This window comes from Esox lucius, chromosome 23, assembly GCF_011004845.1.
Source record: "Esox lucius isolate fEsoLuc1 chromosome 23, fEsoLuc1.pri, whole genome shotgun sequence".
NCBI classification, from domain to species: Eukaryota; Metazoa; Chordata; class Actinopteri; order Esociformes; family Esocidae; genus Esox; species Esox lucius.
Window position 1 is genome coordinate 14,762,843 of NC_047591.1, and position 17,792 is coordinate 14,780,634.

At 42.0% G+C, this 17,792-nt stretch overlaps 1 protein-coding gene and 2 long non-coding RNA genes across 4 annotated transcripts; 2 read left to right on the forward strand and 1 right to left on the reverse strand.

Moving 5' to 3' along the window:
- Positions 1-3,437: 3,437 nt before the first annotated feature.
- Positions 3,438-8,404, forward strand: LOC105005924. Its single transcript, XR_827356.4, has 4 exons — positions 3,438-3,910; positions 5,631-5,691; positions 7,568-7,776; positions 7,853-8,404. It is a non-coding gene; the product is annotated as an uncharacterized LOC105005924 (long non-coding RNA).
- LOC117593782 lies at positions 7,281-9,245 on the reverse strand. The gene is made up of 3 exons (XR_004575207.1): positions 9,177-9,245; positions 7,824-7,934; positions 7,281-7,438 (listed from the first exon to the last, which is right to left on the reverse strand). It is a non-coding gene; the product is annotated as an uncharacterized LOC117593782 (long non-coding RNA).
- Positions 9,246-12,545: 3,300 nt separating this feature from the next.
- Positions 12,546-17,547, forward strand: LOC105005925 (zinc finger protein 420). Of its 2 annotated transcripts, none has more exons than XM_010864192.5 (8): positions 12,546-12,816; positions 13,670-13,866; positions 13,993-14,097; positions 14,204-14,299; positions 15,134-15,244; positions 15,395-15,515; positions 15,617-15,901; positions 16,022-17,547. In XM_010864192.5, exons 1-8 carry the CDS (start codon positions 12,792-12,794, stop codon positions 17,038-17,040), a joined length of 1,959 nt encoding a protein of 652 aa, XP_010862494.2. In that variant the 5' UTR covers positions 12,546-12,791; the 3' UTR covers positions 17,041-17,547. The 2 variants fall into 2 exon arrangements, with proteins under 2 accessions (XP_010862494.2, XP_010862495.2); XM_010864193.4 differs by having other exon boundaries at positions 12,547-12,816; positions 13,750-13,866.
- The last annotated feature ends 245 nt before the right edge of the window (positions 17,548-17,792 follow it).

Consider the following 17,792-nt stretch of genomic DNA (forward strand, 5'->3'; position numbering starts at 1 on the left):
ATGTTGGCCCATATTGATAGGATAGCATCTTGCAGTTGATGGAGATTTGTGGGATGCACATCCAGGGAACGAAGCTCCCGTTCCACCACATCCCAAAGATGCTCTATTGGGTTGAGATCTGGTGACTGTGGGGACCATTTCAGTACAGTGAACCCATTGTCATGTTCAAGAAACCAATTTTAAATGATTCAAGCTTTGTGACATGGTGCATTATCCTGCTGGAAGTAGCCATCAGAGGATGGGTACATGGTGGTCATAAAGGGATGGACATGGTCAGAAAAAATGCTCAGGTAGGCCGTGGCATCTAAACGATGCCCAATTGGCACTAAGGGGCCTAAAGTGTGCCAAGAAAACATCCCCCACACCATTACACCAATGTCTCAACAGAAATCGAGACTCATCAGAACAGGCAACATCCTTCCAGTGTTCAATTGTCCAATTGTAGTGAGCTTGTGCAAATTGTAGTCTCTTTTTCCTATTTGTAGTGGAGATGAGTGGTACCCGATGGGGTCTTCTGCTGTTGTAGCCCATCCGCCTCAAGGTTGTGCGTGTTGAGGCTTCACAAATGCTTTGTTGCATACCTCGGTTGTAACAAGTGGTTATTTCAGTCAAAGTTGCTCTTCTATCAGCTTGAATCAGTCGGCCCATTCTCCTCTGACCTCTAGCATCAACAAGGCATTTTCGCCCACAGGACTGCCGCATACTGGATGTTTTTCCCTTTTCACACCATTCTTTGTAAACCCTAGAAATGGTTGTGCGTGAAAATCCCAGTAACTGAGCAGATTGTGAAATACTCAGACCGGCCCGTCTGGCACCAACAACCATACCACGCTCAAAATTGCTTAAATCACCTTTCTTTCCCATTCTGACATTCAGTTTGGAGTTCAGGAGATTGTCTTGACCAGGACCACACCCCTAAATGCATTGAAGCAACTCCCATGTGATTGGTTGATTAGATGAGAAATTCAACAGGTGTTCCTAATAATCCTTTAGGTGAGTGTATATAACCTCAACAAAAGGTGTTGTGTGCTCAAATGTGATTAACAGTTGTAATTTCAATTAGTATATAAAATGTCTACTATTATTGTTTCTGTATTCTTTCTATGTCAGACTACTGCAGATTTAGTTTATTAGCAAAAAGCTACGTATATCTATATTTTTATATACATCCATGTCAAAACTCCATTTATTTGCCATGAATTAAAAACATCAATTAAAAACATGAATAAAACACAAATAACAAAATAGGCTTACGCATCATTAGATTTTGGGTTATGTTCAGATAAAAAGTCTGATTCTGGAAGATCGAGGGTTATTGGATTAATTGAAATTGCTAAATATCTGACAGACCTTTAGCATGTAATGTTGAGATGTAGCCCAATCATATTGAAGTAGAAGCAATGGTTTAGATGCCCTTTCCAACTGCACTGTACACAACCCATAAGGTAAAAAGCAAATTAAATTTTTGGCCAACAATGTAAACTCTAACATTGATTGATCCCGCAAAAGGTATTCATTTGGTTATAGGTTATTCCTATATTCCCTCTTTCCGTCAAGATTAATATTAAATTAATCTAAAAGTAATTCAAAGTGATCTGATTACGTTACTGAGTAATCCAAAAGTTACATTACTGATTACAAATGTGGACTTGTAACTGTAACAGATTACATTTAAAAAGTAACCTACCCAACCCTGAATATGAGTGTAATATGTGTATGAATGGTACAGTACATACAAAAAATATTGGAGCAGGTTGGAGGAGTGGAGCAGGTGATGGAACGTTTCTTCGGTACAGGGATGATGGAGGTCTGTTTGAAGCAGGAGGGGACTGCAGACAGAAACAGGGAGAGGTTGAACATGGAGGTGAAAACATCCGCTAGCTGGTCAACGCACCATCTGAGGACACATCCTGGAATGCCATCTGGCTCTGGTGACTTCCGAGGGTTGACTTATTTAAAAACTCTCCTCACGTCAGAAGTGGTTAGGGACAGAGTGTAGTTGTCCTGGTCCTCAGCAAGCCTTCCAGGAGGAATGGTTTTGGTCGCCTCAAATCGTGCATTGAAGGAGTTCAGCTCGTTGGGGAGGGAGGTCGGCAGGCTGGGCATCATTACTTTTTCTCCCTTTATAGTCTGTGGTGTGTCGCAGCCCACACCACATGCCTCTCGGATCAGAGCTGTGGTAGTTAGACTCCAACTTATCCATGTAGTCTCTTTTGGCATCTCTGATGGCCGTCCCTATGTCATATCTGGACCTCCTCAGTTCCTCCAGGTCCCCGGAACTATAGGCAGAGGACTGCTCTGAGCATAGCACGGACATTACCGTTTATCCAGGGCTTTTGTTTGGGGAAGGTTCAAACATTTACTCTAGGGTAAGGATAGTGATTAGTTAAAATGTTGCTGATAGTCCGTAGATCATCTGTAGAGCACAGAAACACTTTTGAGCCTCAAAATAGTGTTTCTAATATTTGAAATGTACTGTGATGCTCAACAAAGGCCCTTAGAGATTATTTTAATATGACATGCATGCCATTATAATATCCGTGACCATGACGGTGGCATTTGAGAAACAAAAATAAATAATTTACCAGTGTATAGTTTGAGAACTACTGAACACTGTACCTTTCTATTTATATATGTAAACAGTTATACATATGACATACAATTATTTTGCAAGGTATGTACATTATTTATTATTTATCTTTTTAAATGCCTATCAATTTTGTTGTGGAAAGGGCTTAAGCTGATGGAAGATTGTGATGTCATATAAAAAATTGTAGTTGGATAAAGACCGATAAAGATTATCAAGACAAACATGTATCCCTATTCGTGGCTTTTGGTTGCTTTTGCCATCGAATTAGCTGATTAAATCCAGCAGACCTTGAGGCCAAAAATGCAACACTGCTAAGTCGCCACAAGATGGAAGCATTTGGTAACATTGCCTCTGGTACTGCATGAGTTTTGACACCCTTCTCATTAATATAGACCAATGGAAATGTTGAATGAGAATTGGAAATAGACAACTGATTAAACTGTTGTAGGGCCGAGCAAAATATTAATAGTGAGACGTTAAAAAATTAAAAGGGCCAACAGTGCAATTGTGTATGTGGACAACTCCTCACACCATCCTGAGAGATGTCTTTATCCAAAAAAAGGGTTGTTGTCAAATTACTTGCTCTGTGTGACTTCTTAACTGACAGAAAACTACTGTGCTTGGCCTTCTCTCTAATCAGCCTCTGTAGGTTTCAGTCAGTACTCTTAAAAAAAAAATAACATAAAACAACACCTACAGTTATCTATGTGTGTTAACAATTCTTTACCAAATAAAGGAATTTTATTTAGTAAAGAAATGATTTACTAAAATCAAATAACATATTGACAAATATTTCTCTTTAGCTAAAGAGCTCTCAAATTTGTTTTTTATTAAGTACCTTCCCATCGTTCTGTAAAATATGTTATCATTCATTGTATTTTATGGGAACTCCTGTTTTGGAGATTACCTAACCTAATTGGAAACGGCAATACTGCGAGGGTACAGTAGAGGGCGATGAGTTGAGATGCGATTTGCCAACCCAATCCCGAAGAAGAGCTGGTAGTAGCCAAACCGAGCAAAAACAAACAAGGAGAACCACCAAACAATGAAAACCAAATATTAAAGCTATCAGCTATGGAACGCCGTTTGGGTTTAAGAATTAATCGGTCAAATAACATTGTTTATTTAAGGCTTCAAATACGTCCATCGACATATACTATTTAACCTGTAGCTGACTCCAATTAGATCCTGTCTGTTTAGCTGGGAAAGCTGGACAGAAAAAAACCTAGCTGATGGATGCTTACGATGTACTTCTCTAACAAAAAGTTCGCATGAACATTGAGAATACACGGATTTCAGAATTTCATCATAGTATTCAAGGTAATACATTTTAAACATCGCAATAATAAAAACATGTTATATTTCCTATCCAAAAAGTATTGCTTGTTGAATACAAAGTTAACCTTATGAGAAGCTTTGAACACATTTTTTTAAATTAAAAAGAATAATAGAACTGTTTGTGTATGCGTTTACATACATAGATACATATAGATACATTTTATTACTTTATTACAATATATTTAAACTTTTGACTCGCCATCTGATGTAATACATCATATGTAGTTGTTGGGATGTGTTGGTTGAATTTGGGGTATTTGGGTCTGTCGGTTCTGCTTGCAGCCTCTGTGTAGCTGTTTGTGGTTTCTGTTACATGGGTTGATGTGTTTAGGGGGGTAGGACTGCATGGTTCAGGCTTCGCTGGGTGAAGCTCAACTGTAATTGGTTGGAGTTTTAATTGGGCGGGGAGTGGGAGGTTGTGTGGTCTGTCAACGGTACTCTTTTCTGGGCAGGAAGGTTCTGAGTCTGGGGTTGGCCTCGGTGGCATGAGGGTTGCTCTCCTGATCCTGTGGGATGTAGTGGGCTGATGTCCTCTGGCCACTTATTTCAATGTCTTGGTGAAGGTGGGGACCACCTCTTTCTTGTTCATAGAGGCAATCCTGGTTCAGGGTAGGATGGGCTGGAGGTCTGCTCTCAGGTCTGGTGGGAGTAGGAGTGAGGCTGGTGGAGTTTGGTGCCCGGGTAGAGTGGGTCCTGAGTGATATTAGTGGTTGGGGTGTTGTGTGGTTGTTGGAGGTGCTGTCAAATAATCTAATGGCCTCAGTGTAGAGGGTGAGCACCCCGTGGACAGTTTTTCTGTTGCTATGTTGTCCATCTGCTGCCAGTTTTAAGTATTATTTGCCAAATGCACCGAACACAGCCTCATCCTGGACAATGAAATTCTTGTGACATGGCACCCGATATCTACGTTGCGAGAATTAAGAACAAAATATATAAGCAAAAATAGTCAAACAAAAAATGAAGCAATAATATACATAACACTGTACACTACCAGCAGTCTGGGTAGTAGTATTGAACATTATAGATATTATAGATGCAATGAGTGTAATATGCCTGTGAATCTTACATACAGAGGAATATTCAATGTGAATATATCAGAGCATTTGGAATATTAATGTGTGATCAGTTGAGGAGCCTTATGGCCTGAGGGAACAGTTTGTGAGTCTGGACGTGCGTGCCCCGATGCTCCGGTAACGTCTACCAGACGGCATCGGTGTGAACAGACCATAGCCTGGGTGGCTGTAGTCTTTGTCAATGTATTTTGCTATTGAGATTCTTTGGTCTGTTGTCCTGTTTAATGGTGTATGAGGTGGCATCCATGTGAGGACTGAACATAATCATATGTTTTTGTATAAATCTGTACAACACAATTGAAAACACTCTCAAGACATATTCACAATAGGACACCAACACCTCCATACCAAACCACACAGACAACCCCCCAAGTTTAATCATATTGTGAAACTCAAATGCAACCCTAAGGCACACAGAAACCATTCCCCTAATCAATAACACAGGGTCTTACTGCCTGGGTCCCATCACAAACATGTCCAGACAAAAAACACCACAAACTTCACACACAAGTAATTTTCAGGAGTACATTGGACTGAAGGGGTTGGTGGATATCAGCATGTGTTCCTCCTGTCCCAGAGTCTGGTGAAGTTCCTTGAGTAAATCATGGGTGTCTGGTTTCTTCCTGTAGGCAAAGATGCAGTCTCCTATTCCAAGAGGTTCTAGGAAAGAGAGAGTCGAAAGGAAACAAAGTGAGTGCTGCACATTGTTCTAATGTCCTTCCTTCACCCCTCCCCCCTTGCTCACTCCCCCCTCGCACACTCCTCTCACTCGCACTCCCCCCCTCGTTCACTCCTCTCACTCGCACTCCCCCCTCGCTCACTCCTCTCACTCGCACTCCCCCCTCGCTCACTCCTCTCACTCACACTCCCCCCTCGCTCGCTCGCTCCCCTCCCCACTCTCGCTCGCTCCCCCTCGCCCGCTACATCGCACACTCCTCTCACTCGCACTCCCCCCTCGCTCGCTCCCCTCCCCTCGCTCGCTCCCCTCCCCTCACTCGCTCATTCCCCCCCCTCGCTCACTCCTCTCACTCGCACTCCCCCATCGCTCGCTCACTCCCTTACCCACTATCGCTCACTTCTCTCACCCCCCCTGCTCACACCTCTCACTCGCTCACTCCCCTCCCCCCTCGCTCACTCCCCTCCCCCCCTCGCTCGCTCACTCCCCTCCCCCCCTCGCTCGCTCACTCCCCTCCCCCCCTCGCTCGCACCCCCCCCCTCGCTCATTTACCCCCCCCTCGCTCGCTCACTCCCCTCACTCGCACCCCCCCCTCGCTCACTCCCCTCACTCGCACCCCCCCCTCGCTCATTCACCCCCCCCTCCTCGCTCACTCCCCTCCCCGCTCTCGCTCGCTCACCCCCCCTCACTCGCTCGCTACATCGCACACTCCTCTCACTCGCTCACTCACTTCCCCCCCCTCGCTCACTCACTTCCCCCCCCTCGCTCACTCACTCCTCTCACTCGCACCCCACCCTCGCTCGCTCACTCACTCCTCTCACTCGCACCCCACCCTCGCTCGCTCACTCTCTCACTCGCACCCCACCCTCGCTCGCTCACTCACTCACTCCTCTCACTCGCACCCCCCCCCCGCTCACTCCCCCCTCCCCTCACTCGCACCCCCCCCCCGCTCACTCCCCCCTCCCCTCACTCTCACCCCCCCTCGCTCGCTCCCCTCCCCCACTCCCCTCACTCGCACCCCCCCCCCTCGCTCATTCCCCTCCCCCCCTCGCTCACTTCTCTCACCCCCCCCGCTCACTCCTCTCACTCGCACTCCCCCCTCGCTCGCTCATTCCCCTCCCTCGCACACTCCCCCCCCCCCCTCCCCTCGCTCGCTCCCCTCTCACTCGCAAGAGAGCGCGCGAGAGTGGGGGGGAGCGAGCGAGCGGGGGGGGGGAGCGAGCGAGCGGGGGGGGGGCGCGCGCGCGCGGGGGGGGGGAGCGAGCGAGGGGGGGGGGAGCGAGCGAGCGAGCGTGGGGGGAGCGAGCGGGGGAGCGAGCGAGCGAGCGAGCGTGGGGGGGGGGGGGGGGGCGAGCGAGCGTGGGGGGGGGAGAGTGAGGAGTGAGCGTAGGAAGGAGAGCGTGTGGGGGGATGGAAGAGAGCAAACAATCATGTTTGTGTACTAAGATACAAATCTGTAAAACAAAAATGAACACTCCAGCCCATATTTACCATCCGACTTCAACACCTTCATACCCAAACACATCGACACACACACACACACACCCCCCCCCCCCCCCCCCAACTTTAATCATAGGGCCCCGTCACAAACATGTCCAGACAAAAAACACCCCCCACTTCACACACACACACACACACAAGTAATTTCCAGGAGTACATTGGACTGAAGGGGTTGGTGGATATAAACTTGTGTTCCTCCTGTCCCAGAGTCTAGTGAAGTTCCTTGAGTAAATCACTGGTCTCTTCCAGACGAAGAGGGTTCTGGGAACGAGAGGGTCAAAGCAAATGAACATAATGAGAGTGCTGCACATTGTTCTAAACTCACTGAACAAGTGCATCTGTTTTCCCTATGAACGTGATCTTCCCTTATATAATTTAATATCCTTTTAGCTCCCCACTTGTGCCACAATCTGGACCTTCTGGAAAATTACTACACCCTGAACATTCCCACACCCTGAACATTCCCACACCCTGCTGGCAAGACAGGTCACCCGGTGGGCAGTCACGATGAAGGACTATCAGGACCATGGTGGTGTGAAGTCCAAACCTGAAGACCTACACAAGGCTCCAACTGTTTGGGGGTGAACCTTAACACACTGGTGAGTTATTAATACATTTGTGTTAAGTTCAGTGCTTGGACACTTACCTTGTTACTGATGCCAAATGTTTTCACAGGTAAAACACTTGCATGTCTTCCATGGAGTGGGCGACCATTCGTCAGGAACTTCCGAGAGGGACGAGTCAGGCCCTTTACATTCTGCATTCAGAAACACAATACCGCGACCAATCAACCAGCAGCACGTATCAGCTCCCGCTAGACAGAACATGGCAGGCTACACAGTGTGGCAGTACAGCCTAAACTACCTCTGTTTAAGTTTAACTTCTGTACCACTACCTCCGGTGGACAAACTTTGACTGAGTGGCTGGAACTGATGAGGTTCACTGACTAATTGACTATATATTATTTTTAAAATTTTTTGCCATGTTTAATGACTTATGGATATTTTATGTTTTGTCCATGTTCAGTTACTAGATCGTAAAGTAGTAGGTTTCATTGTGAAGTAGGACAGACATTAATAAACCAGAGATTTGATGCTGATCCTAAATGGTCATTTATTCTTAACATTTCCACACAGCACCGGTAATGCCTACCCCACTGAGGGCCATCTGCTGTCTTTTTACAGTGTTTCTTAACCTACGTGGTTTTCCTCTTTGGGGGTTTAGGCTTGATTTCTGTATAACCACTTTGATACAAATGCTGATGTTAAAAAGCTTTATAAAATGCATTCGTTTCATTGGTCTTCCCTCAATGCTTCACACCAGGAAAAAAAATACATGAAGGAGGGCATATTAAGGTTTAAACCTAATATTAATATCAAGGACCTAATAAGGAGTAGGGCCATCATTTGCCTCATGTCTTAATGTATCTACCAGTATAAGAAAGGCAGAGCCTAAAATGACATGGAAAAGGACTGAACTGTATCACTATTACAAACAGCTGCAGAGGTCACTTTAGGTTGACTGCTAATTAGCAGTAACTATATATCAGCTATAAAAGATGTCTGACAATTAGCACTTTGACGTTTTAGTTTTTAAAGCAACATGAGGCAATTAACGGAGTTCCAAAGAAGCCATTTAGTAGTCTCCGGATTGCAGACGCATTGGTCACAAAAACTGAAAATGTATTCAATTTATCAAAAATCATGACAGCATATGCCAAACGTGGAGAAATTGCTTCAACAAGATGGGCCAGTGGTCACTAGTCAGGGATAAACAGTCACTTGACAGAGTAGTTGCTCAATGACTCAAAACTACAGAACTGAAAATAATTATAGAATTAAAATCAGCACCTCTGTGAGCCAACCTGAACAAAAACTGTCTCAACTCTCTCGTGACCTTCACAAAGCTGGAATTTATGGCCAGCCTTCCATTCGGAAACGTTTTCTCACGCTATATTAGTTCTGGCTTGGAAGACAAAAATGGTGGAGAAGCTAATTACTGTTAGCTAGGTGTTGTCAGTGGGGGGCTAAGTGCTTGTTCTGGGTTCTTGAAGTTACGTTGACATTTCCTGAAAAAGAAAAAAAAAGGAGATTGATACCACCTGTGAAAAACACAGGCAAGTAAACATGTGATTCATATAGAAAAAACAAAGAAATTCAAGGAATATAACATTGACAAGGGTACTTTGAGGAACACAATACTAGTCTTTGAAGTAAGCTTCTGCTTTCAATGCAGCTTCTGTGATCGGGACAGTTTCAATTCATGAATTTGGACGATGCTAATAATGCTAATTTCAGGCTGGGAAATAGTTGAAAAATGGCTCGATTTGAAAAATTAGTTCATGGGCTTTTAAGAACTCAACAATGCATAATTTCACCCAAAGATGAGTCTTGGTCAAACCATGCCTTTAAAGCTTGGTAAAAAAAAGGCATTTATAATAGATATTCTCTGTGGATTACATACCCAGTGGGAAATACGTTATATATATATATATATATATATATATATATATATATATATATATATATATATATATATATATATATATATATATATATATATATATATATATATATATATATATATATATATATATATATATATATATATATAAGCAATCTTGTAAAATAAAAAGTAGACTGTCAACCCGAAGTTCTGCACTTCCTAAGAATTTTTACAGTGTAATATTAAATACTTAGGTCAGCAATCATTATTAATTGCTGACCTAATTATATAAAATTTTAATTAAAAGAATACATTGTTTTTCGGTAACTCATGAGTAACTTCAACCGCCACTACAGCTGGTGTACAAACCGCCGGACAGAAGTTATAATTACACCAACGCAAAACACTTTTCTTTTCAATAGCGGCACTTGTATTATTCCTATGGTCTACTAATAATCCTTCGGGTTCGGAGTTAAACAAAGCTGTTAAAAAAAAAAAAAAAAAAAAAAAAAAAAGTGTTATTCTCAGCTTTTTCATACTTGTTTTATTGTGTAACACTAAAACTGGACCGTTGATTTGATCATTTTAGGGTGTGTCTCGAAGTTGATGCGTTTATTAAAGATGCGTTCCGCGACTTCTCACGATGAGTAAATTATTTTAAACATCCCATTTATGCGTGGTTGTTATGTTGTTCATACCTTCACAATCTAAGTAGAATGGTATTTTACCTTAGTTTGCCATGAAATTCCAAAGCGAGAGATTTCGCGTGCCGCCATTTTGCTACGTAGGCAAAAAGCGTACTCACCGTGAATTTCCTTATGGCTTGTTCACATTGCAACGTGCGTAATCGCGGTTGGGATTGTGTTCTTGGGGTTGTAATCATCCTTCCTCCAAACACAGCGAGTGGAATTTAGACCAAAAAGCTAGATTTTTGTCTCATCAGACCACATGGCCTCTGGATCATCCAGATGGTCATTGGCAAACTTCAGACTGGCCTGGACATGCGCTGGCTTTAACAGGGGGACCTTGCGTGTGCCGCTGTATAGTTCTGGGCTGATCCCTCACCTTCCTCATGATCATTGATGCCCCACGAGGTGAGATCTTGCATGGAGCCCCAGACCGAGGGAGATTGACCGTCATCTTGAACTTCTTCCATTTTCTAATAATTGCGCCAACAGTTATTGCCTTCTCACTAAGCTGCTTGCCTTCTGTCCTGTAGCCCATCCCAGCCTTGAGTAGGTCTACAATTTTATCCCTGATGTCCTTACACAGCTCTCTGGTCTTGGCCATTGTGGAGAGGTGGGGGTCTGTTTGATTGAGTGTGTGGACAGGTGTTTTTTATACAGGTTCAAACAGGTGCAGTTAATACAGGTAATGAGTGGAGAACTGGAGGGCTTCTTAACAGGTGTGTGAGAGCCGGAATTCTTACTGGTTGGTAGGTGATCATGTCATGCAATAAAATGCAAATTGATTATTTAAAAAATTATTTATAAACCTACAATGTGATTTTCTGGATTTTTGTTTTAGATTCCGTCTCTCACAGTTGAAGTGTACCTATGATATACATTACAGACCTCTACATAATTTGTAAGTAGGAAAACCTGCAAAATTGGCAGTGTATGAAATACTTGTTCTCCCCACTGTATGTACTACAAAGCCTAATAGAATTCCTGAAGTTCAGTTATGGATTTTGGTTTTAGTGTGCCAACCTAAGATTTTTAGTGGCGCCATCTAGCCACCCCTACGAAACATTTCTGGGGTCTCCGCACCGAGCCACTACTCTCTGCTGGTTTGATTACCGTTATGCAGGAAACATTAGATTTGGCTGCAACAACAGGACTTCCGGTATTTGTAATTTGACTTTGAAATAAAAGTCAGCTGTGAAGCGCAATATGTATGATATTTAATCAGTCTTTTTTGTAGCTTTACATAGTCATGTTTTACAAATGAATGTTTGAATAACTACACAGGGACTATTTACTAAAGAGAATTAGTACTCACTACCCAATATATAATATAATTATATAATACTTTATATAACAAATAATGTTAAAGGATGGAGCACATTGAGAAATGGTTGGAGCTTAATTTATGTAGAGAACATCTAATATTTAAAAACAATATCAATTCATTATTTTGATGATATCATTGTTGTTCATTTGCAGGCAAAAATTCATCTTGGACAGGGACTGTAGCAAACAGGGGGAGGAAAATAAAGTAATGCTGGATTTAGCAAAACATTGTTCGGCCATTTGACATAATATTTTGACTCTGTGTTTTCTAGAAAAAATTGAATGAGGCACTTGGAATAGTTTTTGTGCTATGAGGCAATATTTATCCCATATACAGTGGTTTCCCCTCGATGCCAAATATATAGGAATAAAAAGTCAGCAGCATTTGCAATAACACAGTGCCCCATGATTTGACACCATATATTAACCCTACACCAGGGCAGGGAAAAATTTATTTTGTAATTTATTTATCATAAATGATTTCTAGGCCCGAAAATTCAATAATTAAAACAATTACACAGCAGTTCCATTATAATATTTTAATAATTTAAATTCAGATGCACAAGAGTGAGCTTGTGAGTTAGGTTTAACTTCCTTTCAAAACTATTTTATTACCTTACCTACCTGATGGAATTGCCTTGCCATAGTTTTTCCCACCCCTGCTCTACACACTGAGTACTTCCTAAAATATATGTACTGCGGCTCATAGAATACTTTTTTGTGCTATAAGGCAATATGCATTTCATATACAGTTATTTGCAATGGCTGAATTTGCTTGACCGTGTAACATTTTTAAACCCACAATTTAATGTTTTGTTATTTATGGAACTGTCCTTTTTATGTGAACAAATATATAGGCCTTTTATTTTGAAATCTTCCAAAATTTCATGACCCAGATGTGCTTTCTAATGTTGCTAACAAGACGTCGGATTTTGTTCAAAATGGTGGGATGACCTAATGTTTTGTTATTGTTACAGTAGTTGCTAGTTTGTATACAGATTTAACAAATTTTAGCTACGTTGCACTCTTGGTCCTGCTATCTAGTAACAAAATAGTTTGTAACGCGGTTAGGAGGTAGCTACTCTTGTGCGCGTAAAGACGTTAGCGAACTTCAAGTCGCTTTTACTTTGTAAACTAGCTAGCTATCTATAGAACATATGGACATTCAAGAATCAGAAAAAGGTTAGTCTGTGCATTGTTATACATATATTACTGTATAGCCAACTAACGAGCCAAGCTGGCTAAATGTTTTACGAAAACATTACTGTGTGACCTGATGTTTTTAGCGTACTGTGCGCTCGGGAGGCATCAAGCAAACTACAGGAGCTACATGGTTATTCGAAGATGTCCTAATAGCTGGACACATTGAAAACGTAGTTGGGTTTTTCACAATTCAATTGACAAGAATCTGTAAATTACTTTAAAATTATTTAAAGGGCGACAGCAAACAACCAGAAAAGGTTTAAAACTATGTAACTGGTGGATATACGATACTACATCATTTAATGCTTACCCCCCGATTTGACTACATCAATGCAATTTCTTACCAATCTCTACAGCTTATCTTGAGAGAATGCCATAGGTATATACATACTGACTGAGTATAAGTACAATATTTGTTCCACTACAAATTGGGGCCATGCTTGAGATAATTGAAATGCCTAAAGGTGACTGCCCAATGACTGGATACTTGTGAAAAGATTTCTGCAGAAATGTCCAGTTGCAGGTGTTAAAAAAACAGATACATTTTTTTGGATTTCACAAGACTTGTCATGCATGTATCTAGAGCTTTGCTCACACTGTGACTTGTCATTGATAAGTGTCTGACATCACAGTGAAATCCATAGCAGTAATCATTTGTAGTTAACTCCTACTCTGGATATTATAACAGAATGTGGCAAATGGGAGTAATTTGTTGATGTACCACCAAAATCACACCTATTGTCTGTTTAAAAATTTCAAATGAGGTGGAGTTTGACTTGTTTCCCCCACATGCCTCAATCTGGTCTTTAATTGCTCTCCTCACTTGTGACAGGTCTCCCTCTGTTCGCACTGCATCTCCTGGTTCCACCATTACGCTTGATGTCTGCTTTTATGTGGCGAATGGCTCTACAGGGTAATGTGATGCAGTATGGGAAGCTGGTGGAGTTTGTGACTATGGTGACAGAGATGGTTCCAGAGCTGCTGAGCTCCAGACAGAGGGCCCAACTCATCCTGGGACTGAGAGCAAAAGTAAGGGAAGTGGAAATTTCCTGGTTTGAAAATTGGTATGGGAACGCGCATGACGGAATTAGTGACAGGTAACTACTAACTCTATGTATTGAATGTGTGACTTTCATATGCTCTCTCTGTTACCAGCTGGTTTTAGAGTTGTGTCGCAGTGAGAGCACAGCCGACCACCAGACCATACAGACCCATCTGGACATAATCCACAATTTGACAGAAAAGTCCTCAGACAATGAGGTAGTTTATGTTGTGAACACTTCACGAATGAGACATTGGAAGAACATTGTCCAAAATCTGCACTTTTAAAACTTAAATTGTTATGTTTCCTTGCGCCTAATGACAGTGTCATGGTGATGAATTGGAGGCTTCAGATTCTAACTTTGTGGAGCTGGTCAAAACCCTGCTGAAAGACACTTTCGAGAGGGAAAATTTCTTCCAGGTAAGGACATTTCTCTCTATAGTTGATTCTTTTGCTTGAGTGTATTTCTGAAATGCCAGTTGGCTACCAGTTGAACATATTTTATTTGATAAAATCTTTAGATAAACAAATCCCTCTGCTACATTCTGAGTACCCTAAAGATCTTGTTAGTGGAACTTAAGTCTGCTTTTCTGTGTTTTTCTTTTTTTTTACCCGATTCACTCAACAAAAGGCTTTTAATATATGGTCCATTTATAACATGACATACCACTAGAGATTGGTTATTGTCCTCTCTCTCTCTCTCTCTCTCTCATATTCATATGTGTGTATGTGTATATATGTTTTGTGACATTGGCTTTGGTGTTTTGTTGTTTGTGTCTTTGCACCTCCTTTGTAATTTGCCAACATAACTACTCCAAAGTAGGAGTGGGAACTATGGAAAGGATTCCTTAAATGTTTGACATCCAAGAGACAATTTGGATGTCAGACATATTAATTACAGATTAATATGTTTGACATCCAAACAAATTAGATTTAAAAAAATAATTTACAGGTTTACTATGGCATGTCAAACAGACCAACAGTATCAAACCCTTTTGCTTGTTTTTCAAGCTACTAGCTTTTAGTATCCGAGGCACAGACTGTTGCTTGACCCAGCGACATTCTGCTAGAAGCAAACCAAACCTATTATACCAGTGCCTAAATGCTCCTTAGTTGTTTCAACGATAAAGGCATGAGGCTGACAATATTATTCTGCCCAAAAATACACAGGAGCAGTTCAAAATATTTTCAGGGCATCTGTAGCAGTGATATTTATCTCTGAACCCATTTCATGCTTAATTGTCTCCATAACAGGAGGTGTTCCCCATCCACTACGGCCTTCAGTATGACACAGCTCTGCAAAGACTAATGTCAGAGTTTCTTTCCCGGCTGGAGGAGCTGTTGCCTGTACCAGACCTTGCACAGGTACCGAGGAGAACAGACTTTTTAAACAATTCACAAAACATGGTGTAATATATTTCCACGGGTAAATTAAATAGAGTTTGGTAACTTGTTTTAAAGCAGCTGGTATTTTAAATCCGTAATATTTTGTATTCCCCTTGCCCTGCTTCTTAGACAACAGAATGGCTCGACGCTGCCCCCTCTGTCCTGGAGGAGTGTGAACATACAGTCATTGACCCTGAACAGTTGAAGACCGTGCTGCAGCACCATCAGCACAAGGCCAACATGAGCAATAGTATGTGTCAGTCCAGTTGGTGATTATGAAATACAATCATTGGACACCATTGGTCTTTAACTTAAACACGCCCGGCTAGTCTGACTTCTGTTTTCTATCAGGTCTTGTCTGCAGCTACACTGCAGATACCATCCTGTCCACACTGACCCTCCCTCCAAGAATAAGAGTTGTCAATGAACCAGCCAACTCCAACAGTGTGAGACCAGACATAGATAGTGCCCATAATGGGACAGGGGGCTGTGAAGAGGAAGAAGAGAATGACACCTTGGATAAAAGCACAAATGTATCTTCAGAACATCTAAGTTTATTTATCTCAGAGCAACAAAAAGAGGAGGGTCTATTACCCGCAGAGTGTTTGGCTTTGGGTACTTCAGAACCTTGTGATGGTAAGTAAAAATAACATCAAAATGAATGTATTATTTGAGTAAGAAAGTGTATGAATTCCAGTGTTTGTGTAAATGACATAATCCACCAGTCATCTGCTCTCCCTTATTTTCTCCTTACAGAATTGAAAGTGGATCATTTTCTCACCGTAGTTGTGAAAGGAGACAAGCCATCTCAAGCACTTACCTGTACTCTGCGCCCATTTTCTCATGGTGAAATGGCCGACATTGACAAGGACGTCAAGATGAACCAAGTGGAAAAGGCCAGCAAACAGAAGGAAAGGAAAAGAAAGTTGTTCAGAAAGGGGGACAAAAAGCGGGTGGTGTGGGGTAACAAAAAGAAGGCGACCAAAATTTGTGACAAGAAAAAAGAAGGTTCCCCCACACCCCAAAACAAGACTTATACATGTACATGTGGGAAGGTTTTCAAAAAACCATCCCTCCTGACACTACACATGGGAGTTCACACCATGCCATATCTTTGTGACCAGTGTCCGAAACGTTACGCTACTCCCGGAGCTCTGAAAAAACACCAGGTAATTCACACCGAGGTTTGGTTTAAAAAGCCTTTCAAATGTGAACGCTGCGACCGCAGGTACAGGAGTGAGTACGATCTCAAGAAGCATGTGCGCAGTCACTCTGGGGAGCGCCGTCACGTGTGTACCATCTGCGAAAAAAGGTTCACCCAACAGTGTACACTGGTCAGACACAGGAGAATGCACGCTGGCGAGAAGAACTACTCGTGTAGCGTATGCGGCAAAGCGTTCCTTAGCAACGGAGAACTGCGCCTGCACACGCGGACACACACAGGAGAAAACCCCCACACCTGTAAACAGTGTGGAAAGGGTTTCAAAGCGTCATGCCATCTTACGGTCCACCTGCGGTCACACACCGGCGAGCGTCCATACAGTTGCACCATATGCCCAAAATCTTTCAGTACCTCAGATGGCCTTAGAAGTCACACATATACTCATACTGGGGAGAAACCTCACCAGTGCTCGGAGTGCGGTAAGACATTTACTCAAAGGGGTAATATGGTTAATCATATGCGAAGAGTTCATAAGCCGGAGAAGATGCTCCAAAAGCAGGCTAGCAGGAAGAAAGGCAGAAAGTCACATAAAAAGGATTTACAATCAAATTAAATCACATGACGTTTTTTTACTTCATTTTTTTTTTTGAAGTAGCCTAGACAATTTTTTTGAAGATGCATTGTGATTTTTTTGTTATAAGTGGTTCATAACTGGTAATAAGTGGTTTCCTATGTCATCAAATGTTGTGGTTACCTGAGATGACGGCCCAAAGTGAGAGGTTGAAAAATAAATAATAAACTGTGGAATCATGTAGTTAAGGAAAGTGTCCAGCGTAAGCTGCTACCTAAACACAGACGATAAACAGCTGCATTAGGGAGCTGCTTTACTCAACAAAGTATGTCCCATAAGTTTGATACAATAGGAAAGCTACCATGTAGTTTTAGATAATTGCATTTAATACCACAAGATTGTTTTGCTAACTGATAGAAGTATGTTCTGACATGGATGAATGAATTGCATACAAATCCCTGCTGCCTATTTGCCAAACATTGTGTATATTAGCTGTATGTTTTGCAATTGTAATGTTTTGTGTTGACAGTAAAATGCTTTTTTTCAAGAGCTGTATTGCAATTGATCTTTAATGCACATTAAGATGTAGTGTTTGTCTATCAGAACCAGTCCAACGCTCTAAATGATGTGTGATCCTTAGACATTAAAGCAGAATTTTACAGTCAGTGGTTCAGATTTTAACAACAGCCTACTGGCTCCACACTGCCCCTGCTTGACAGTGGAGCCAGATACTTCTCATAGACATAGTAAGATACCTCCCTTACGAAATGTCACCAGGATAGTATAAAGAAAAT